This window comes from Dermatophagoides pteronyssinus, unplaced genomic scaffold (assembly GCF_027571235.1).
Source record: "Dermatophagoides pteronyssinus isolate colony J.1.1.1.1 unplaced genomic scaffold, Derpt_VIB-CSIC_2022.12 sq0001, whole genome shotgun sequence".
Classification (NCBI taxonomy): domain Eukaryota; kingdom Metazoa; phylum Arthropoda; class Arachnida; order Sarcoptiformes; family Pyroglyphidae; genus Dermatophagoides; species Dermatophagoides pteronyssinus.
In genome coordinates this window covers 5,037,570-5,045,875 of record NW_027461525.1, presented here as the reverse complement: position 1 = coordinate 5,045,875, position 8,306 = coordinate 5,037,570, and the positions used below count along the sequence as shown (strand labels likewise).

At 28.0% G+C, this 8,306-nt stretch overlaps 3 protein-coding genes across 3 annotated transcripts; 1 reads left to right on the top strand and 2 right to left on the bottom strand.

Moving 5' to 3' along the window:
* Positions 1-1,042: 1,042 nt before the first annotated feature.
* LOC113790412 (lysyl oxidase homolog 2-like) lies at positions 1,043-2,655 on the bottom strand. The gene is made up of 4 exons (XM_027340074.2): positions 2,289-2,655; positions 1,863-2,213; positions 1,507-1,800; positions 1,043-1,441 (listed from the first exon to the last, which is right to left on the bottom strand). Exons 1-4 carry the CDS (start codon positions 2,590-2,592, stop codon positions 1,239-1,241), a joined length of 1,152 nt encoding a protein of 383 aa, XP_027195875.2. The 5' UTR covers positions 2,593-2,655; the 3' UTR covers positions 1,043-1,238.
* Positions 2,656-2,775: 120 nt separating this feature from the next.
* mRpL41 (mitochondrial ribosomal protein L41) lies at positions 2,776-3,503 on the top strand. The gene has a single exon (XM_027340075.2). The coding sequence runs from the start codon at positions 2,880-2,882 to the stop codon at positions 3,432-3,434; it is 555 nt and encodes a 184-aa protein (XP_027195876.2). The 5' UTR covers positions 2,776-2,879; the 3' UTR covers positions 3,435-3,503.
* Positions 3,504-4,421: 918 nt separating this feature from the next.
* LOC113790434 (uncharacterized) lies at positions 4,422-6,586 on the bottom strand. The gene is made up of 2 exons (XM_075824453.1): positions 4,912-6,586; positions 4,422-4,836 (listed from the first exon to the last, which is right to left on the bottom strand). The coding sequence occupies exons 1-2, from the start codon at positions 5,327-5,329 to the stop codon at positions 4,487-4,489; spliced, it is 768 nt and encodes a 255-aa protein (XP_075680568.1). The 5' UTR covers positions 5,330-6,586; the 3' UTR covers positions 4,422-4,486.
* Between the last annotated feature and the right edge of the window lie 1,720 nt (positions 6,587-8,306).

The following is an 8,306-nucleotide window of genomic DNA, read 5'->3' as shown; positions in this document are numbered from 1 at the left end:
GAAAGAAAGAATATTCTGTATATGTTTTTTTTTTGCTTTAAATAACGTAACCATAATAGTTTTTTGCTGCTGTTGTTGTTGTTGAAGTTATTATTATTGTTATTATTATTTGTTATTGTCGTGGTTTATTCTTACGGAGAAAACTTCAATCAACAAACGAACAAACGAAAGAATATTCAACTTTGTAAAAGTAAAAGTAAAAGAAGAAGAAGAAGAATAAGATATTTGAGATAGAATCCAAAACAAACACACAAGCAGCAGCAGAACACACATTGCACAAATTCAAATATGAAATATCCACAATAATAATAAAAAAAGAAAATGACAATAAAAAGAAAAGGAAAGAAAGAAGAAAGAAAAAGTATTTCCTTTTTTCATTTCTCTTCGTTTTATTTCTCATTTCGATTATTATTAAATCTTTATGTATATATTCAGATGTATGTGTGTGTGTATTTAGAAAATTGTCACCAGCCAGCCAACAAATCTTTGTATATTTTCAATGATGATGATGATGATAAATATAAAAGGCAACTTATTTTTTTTCCCTCGTTCTGTTGTTATTCACTTTTCAATATTTTTATGTGTATGAAAAATACACACACACACATGACTAGATATTTGCCCAAGAATATATCCTCTGGCCTATTCTTTCTATTCTATTCTCTGGTTTTTATTTGGTTGTTGATATTTGATGAATGGATGGATGTGTGTGTGTGAGAGAGAGAGAAGAAAAGAAAATTGAATGAAAAATTTTGATTGAAATACGGCCTAAAGCATCGCCTTCAATCAGAATCAGCCAGAAAAGTTTGTCGAAAACTGTGACACACACGCTCCACATTTCGAGAATAAGAAAATGGTCAAAAAATTTATCAAAAAAAAATCAAACAAACAAACTATTGATTTCAATTGATTCGTTTTTTTGTTTGTTTGACCATTTTGTAAATGAAATACAAAAAAAAAAGTTTTTTTTTTATTTGGACATATTCAAACAAGCATTATTCTGAGATTTTTTTTTTCGTTTTCAATAATGATTTTTCTATGCAAATAACTAATGACTGCTCTGACTTGATGGATGGATGGATGGATGGATGCAGAATTGCTTTTTTCGCCACCGAAATGATCAAAAGCACTTTAAATAATTTTTTTGAATTTTTTCTGAAATTTTTTGAAAATAATTTTATTTTTGAAAACCAAATCCACTATCGCCATCTATTGATAACAATTTATATGAAAAAAAATCACAACGAATTTAATGTACAATTTGTTACTGAACCATTAAAATTATCATTATAAATGAATGAACATAATATAACATTATTTTCAAATGTTTTTTCCTCTACTTTTCTTTCTGGATTTATTATAATTTTCATTCGATATGATCCTGGTCGGATATCGGTTATATCAATCCATTGACAATCTAAATCGGATTTATAAATATCCACTTGAAAAAAAGTACCATCATTATGAAAAAATCGAATGAATATTGAATATTATTGAAATGCTTACCACAATTAACACTAATACCTTGATCACCGTAATCAGCACAAACATAATTAGCATTACCATTATCATAACATTCATTATCTTCAAGACAAAAACTTGCTTTATGTCCTTGTGCAATATGATTTTCATTTATATCGATTAAATCGAATGTAGCAAATATTTCCATACTATGATAATGTTGATGACATGAATGCCATAACCATTGATTTTTCTTTCGGAATGGACGAAAATCACTTTTACCAATGTTTCGTATGCTTGCTGTAAATCGTAATAATATTCTTGTATTGAAAATCCATGCTGTAGAATGAGAAAAGAAAGGTAAAAAAATTGTTGTTTGAAAAAAGAAGAATTCTTCATACTTGGATCATTTTTATCAATTTCATAGGCAGATTGTGAAAGACAATTTTCTTCCATTGCACATTGTAAAAATAATATTGATCTATGTTCAATGAATGCAGAACGTTCTACTTCCAGTGGATCAGGTTCTAAATCAGGTAAATCATTTTTCATCGTTGTTTTCGGTTGTTTTTTCATCAACGTCGTCGGTTTTGATGGCAATGACCATATTGGTTGTTGATCTAATCGTACTCGACAAATAACACCAGCCGATTCATTCGATTCACAATCATGTATATTCCAACCATCAAATCGACATGAAGAAAGTTTTGTTTCTTTTCCATTACACCAAACATTATCCATCCAAATTGGTTCTAATCAGAAAAAATAAAGAAAGAAACACTCAATTTTTTCCATTGAAATTGTCACAAAAGTAATCCGATACTTACTTCTCCCCTTACCATAACGACTCATATTAGTTGCCATAATAGCACCAAGTACAAATCCTAATTGTTTACATGCTACATTAGCATCCAATAAATCCCATTCATCATCACAGATCATTCCCCATTGACCGAAATGATTGATTTCAATATTACCTTCGAACATTGTTCGACCACCAATCAAACGTATCATTCCTTCATTCGAATGATTATTATGATTGTTAGATAATGATTGAGAATTAATCAAAATGATTAATTGAATAAATCCACTAATCAACAAAATCATAATTTTTGTATTGTAAATCATCATTGCTAGATTAATAATGAATTTTCCAAATGAAAAACAAACAAACCTAAATTTCTAAAAAATTTTGGCCTAAATAATATTCTCATCATCTGTTTTTTTCATCAGCTTTTTTTGAAATTTCTTCCTTTTTTCTTCCTGTTTTTTCAAATCGCGCCTTTTAAAAAACAAAGTATCGTATTCTATGAATGGGCTGTCTCTCAATGATATCACACAGCAAACATGTGTTTTTTCAATATTTCAAAAACCTTTAAATCAAATTTGTTTTTTGTTTTTGTTTCTTTTGAAAAAAAATGCTTTCATTTAACTGTAAAAATATCATCAAATCATGTTCAATCACTGTAAATAAATGGGCAATAAAACGTTCAATCAATACAACATCCATTCTAAATGGAAGAAGAAATTTTCGAAAATTTCCAATACCAAATAAACGTGGATTATTTGAACATTCAAAATTACCGAAAGAATTATTAGAAAATGAATATGATTTTCCCGTCGGTATTGATGATATGAAAATACGTTATCCAGGTATTTGGTTTGGTAAAAAATTTGAATATGTTCGTGAAATGGAACCCGAAATTATTGTACCAAAAGATTTAGATGATTGTAAATTAAAACCATATGTTTCATATAAAACAAATGAAATACATCAATCAAAATTTACAGCTGAAGATTTATTCAATTCAACATATGGTTCGGAAATTATTAACCGATATCAGGAAAAACAATCATTACCTGAATCATGGTTTATTTATGATGAACAGGCAATAATTGATGCAAAAAATAAAGCATTAAAAACTGGTTCAGATATATTTTCACATACAAGTTATTTTGGAAATTTAAAATGATAAATTTATTTATATTTAGTTTTAAAAATTTTACAAATAAAAATTACAAATGTCTTTGCAATAATTAAAGATTCATAGTTATTTTTTCATTTGAAAAATGATTAATTTTTTTTTTTGTTAACCCTGAAACATTTCCATCAAAGGAGTGTCATATAAAAAATTTTCCAAAATGAAATATATATTTTGAACACGAACATTGACTTTGCCGTATCAATACAATGCATTTGCCCACCATCACAAAAGGAAGAAAACATCACACAAAAATCTATCCATTTTTTCTGGTTTCGAAGAGAGAGGTTATGTGTATTTGTTGCAGGAAAAATCTTTTTTTTTTTTTTTTGTTTTTTTTTTGACAGGTAAACTTGATTAAACTAGGTGTCTAATTAATGAACATCATTTTTTGGTTTTCATCGATTGTTACTTGATTTATACCCCAGAAACAAAAAAATGTCTTTGTCTATTTAGGCACAATTCCTTTCTTCATTATCGTTTTGTTACCGGTTTTTCGCATTCAATTCATCATTTTCACACACACACAAACACACACGAGAGAAAAACCATTTGACATTGATTAGGAAATGAGAAAAAAAAGGTGTTTTTTACACCCCACAAAACAAAAAAAGAAAGAAAGAAAAAGATTTAACTTAATTTAAATGGCGGGAATTTTCTTTTCATCAGGGTTATTTTTTTCATCACCGATGATGATGATTGTAAATCATTCATGAATCAATGTAACACCTATTCGAATGTTTTCTTATATATGATATCTACTATAAATGGACAAAGTGAGAGAGAGAAAAAAGAAGAAATTACCGAATTGAATGGTAGGGATGAATGGTAGGGATGGATTAGTTTTTTTGCGAATACAGGGTGTTTCTTCGAAATAAAACCAACTCATCATCAATGCAATTGTTCAAGATGTTTTCATTATTCATTATCTTGACAAGATAATTTTGAATGATTTTTTCTTTGGTTAGTAAAAAAAACTTTATTTATTCATATATTTTTCATGGGCTAAAAAGTGGGAAAAGATTGAATTCTGTGGAAAATTTTTATTTTAAATCAAAAATTTTCAATAAAATATTATTCTGTTCAGAATCGACAACATCCATCGATAATGATGATTTGGGCATTATAATCGATTCGGTATTATTGATTTGATGATTTTGATGATGAAATAATGTTGATGTCGATGTTGTCGATGATGTTGATGATAAACGAAAACGTCTTTCATGTGTACGTTCATGTTTTCTTAAATGATCTTTTCTACCGAAACGTTTATCACACCAACAACATTGATATGGTCGTATACCAGTATGTATACGACGATGTCTTGTTAATTCTTCATTTCTTGTAAATGATTTTTGACAATTATTATAATCACAAACAAATGGTCGTTCACCTGTATGGTATTTTTAATTAGAAAATTGGAATCAAAAATCAAAAATCAAAAAACAAAAATGAATCATTTGAATACCTGTATGAGTACGAATATGGCTATTCAATTGACTACGATTACTGAAACCATTTTTACATTCAATACAGATGAATTTTTTTAATCTTTGTTGTTGTTGTTGTTGTTGTTGTTCATTTGTTGTTGTTGTTGAATTTTTTCCATTATTCATCATTACATGATGTTGATTAGTTGGCTGTTGTTGTTGTAGTTGATGTTCGGAATTATCATTTTTATCATTACAATTACTATTACCATTATTATTAATTAATAATGAACAATAATTTTGCATTAAAATTTGTTGATAATAATAATTATAATAAAATGAATAATCAGTCGTTGTTGATGATGATGATGATGAATTTGCTTCCAGAAAATTTTCATTCGATGTTTCATTTGATGATTGTTGTTTATTGGCTAACCATGGACGAAATAAATTCATTATTGGAACATTTAAAAAACAAACAAAACAAATCAAAAAACCAACGATCAAAACGTTAACCAAAAAACGATCAACTAACTAACTAACTAACTAACTAATCATCACAATACAATCGACCACAGTCAAGCAAAAGCTTTTTCGATTTTGTTCCTTCAAATATCATTATTAATAAAGAATTTTTCTTCGTTTCATTCATCTTTTAACACATCCTTTAAGCCAGTAACAACAACAAAAAAAAGGATGGTAAAATAATAAGGGTAAAAAAAAAGATTATATTCATCTGGTGTGTGTGTGTGTGTTAAGTGTATATGCTTTGTGTGTGGAAAAAGGTAAGCATCAAAGTCAAAGATGTGTGATGGTTTATAATCGAATCGAAGAAGAAGAAGAATTTTGTATTTTCGGTTATAGAGAAACATAGTGAGAGAGAGAGAGAGAGAGAGAGACATCCTTGTAGTCGTTCGATTATGATAATGGTAAAAAATGGTTTTTTTTACTGATTTTCAAATGACCAAAAAAACAAAACAAAAACAAAAACCTTATTATGCACGACAAATTAACCAAAGGAAAAAACAACAAAAAAAAAGCCCAAGTTTAAGGTGATGTGTCCGACTAACCATTGTCGATCGACGAAGAAGAAGAAGAAGATCATAGAAATGGTCATTTTTTGAAAAAAGATTGTCTTAACTTTTTTTTTTCTTTCTTATTTGTCGCCTCTTTTCATTTGTTGTATGTTTGTTTGCGGCATCAGAACAAAGTCACCATAATTTTTTTTTTACCTTTTCGTGAATTACCTGTGTGTGTGTGAACAAACCAAGGTGCATCCTGATCATAATCATCATAATCATCATCCATACACACAACACAGACATTATCATTTAAAGTTATTAAATATATAATATATGTTCAAAAAGGGGATTGTGGAAAACCAAATGATAATAATGATGAGGATGATGATGAAAAATCATTGCATAAATTCAGTGATTTTGTTGTTGTTGTTGTTGTTTAGCCTTGTCGTTTCTCCGATAATATGTGTGTCTGTGTCCACACACACACACACACACTTACCACAAGTTTCAAAAAAGTGTTGAGTGTTGGAATTTTTTTTTCTTCAAAAATAAAATAAAGAAAATTTATGGTTTTCACTTCAAGGGTTTTTTGCTTTTTTTCGATGCGGTTATCTCCGTTGTTTTTTGTTTTTGCATATAAACGATATTTTTGCATCCAGATTTCATTTCTTTTGCCCAGTGAAATAAAGAGAGACTGAAAAAAAAGCAAAAAAAACAAAGCAAAATTTTAATTGTATTCATTTCGTTTTTGGGATTGAAGATTCTCAAATAAATTACTAATCCTCATTTTCTGAAGATGATGTTTTTGAACAAAAAAGAAAAGAAATCCCGATTTGAAACAAATTTCTCGTGGCTTATTATTTTTCTTTATTTTTCTTCGAAAACTAGCCAAAGATTGATGATCAAAGATTTGCTTGTTTGTTTGTTTGATAAGATCTGTGTTGAGTTTTATTTTACTAATCACTAGTTTTTTCTTTTTGACAAACAAACAGAATTTGATACATTTAAGCTTTTAATTAACTTTTTTCTTTCTTTTTCTTCTTCTGTTTTGTTTTTCTTTTCTTTTTTTTCCATTTGACTAATTACTTTAGAGATTTTAGCAAAGTCTTTTTTTTTTTTTTTTGAAATGAAATCGGATATTTTGGTTGACAAATGAAAAATTGACAGAATTTTTTTTGAATCAAACGAAGGATGAATTTCAAGATTTTTGTTTTGTTTTTTTTTTAAATTTCAAAATTGAAAAGCGAAAATTAAATGGATTTTCGGATGGGGAAAAAACTTGACATTTTCAAAACAAAAAAAAAAATCAATTTATTACACTTGATGAACAACAGATGGCGACAAAGTCTTCTTTTTTAAATTAAATATGGCATCATTTGAGATTTGCCAAAAGAAAAAAAAAAATGAAACAAATCAAGAGAAAATAATTCAATTATAATCAAACCAAGCTAAATAACAACAAAAAACCCATGCTTTGTTGACTTTTTGCAAAACGATTTAATTGTCATAATCACATAGGGCATCAATCTTTTTTCTGTTTTTCTGTTTTCCCATATAGGGTAATTAACGCGTTCGCTACCAGCGACGCATATATGCGTCGTTTATTTGCTGTAGTTCTATGGGTTTTTCGAAATCTCCGGTAGCGAACGCGTTAAATTATTATTTTTTTCTTTTCTTTTCTTTCATTATGTGAATAACCTCCCTATTGTTTGACTGGAATCAATTGCTGATTGTTAATGAGAATATCAGGAAAAAAAATCACACAAAATGAACGAATTCAGAATACAGAAAAATCGATAACAACAACAGCAATAATAATAATGTTGACCAGAGAAAAGTAAAAAGTAAAAAGAAAATTCTGTTCATTTTTCACTTCCTTGCAAATATTGATTTATTGATTATGGGGATGATGGATAATTCCATATACACCATACACATACGTTATTCAAACAATCGTCATGTCTTTTGCATTTCACTGAAAAAAATCATTATTTGATTGGAATTCTTTTGTACATTTCGCAAAACAACCCAACCAAAAAAAAAATTTGCATTAATTATCGATAATTAATGTTAATTATATTCACTTTTTGTGTTGATGTCTATGATGATGATGATTGGTTGGTACAAAATATTTTCAATGAAATTGTGGAATGCAAAAAAAAAAAAAAAAAGAATCCATTGTATTCAATGTTGGATAATTTGAAACGGATACACTGGGTTTATTTTGTTTTATTTTGTGCTGTTTTCGAAATGATAATTTCCTTTTTTTGTTTTGCCAAAATTTTATTAACAACATTTAGATTCTGTGATTCTCTTTCTTCTGTGATTCTCTTTCTTCTGTGATTCTGTTTTTGATTTTTTTCATTTGATTCCTGTGTTCATCGTATGATATGATATGCTGATGATGATAT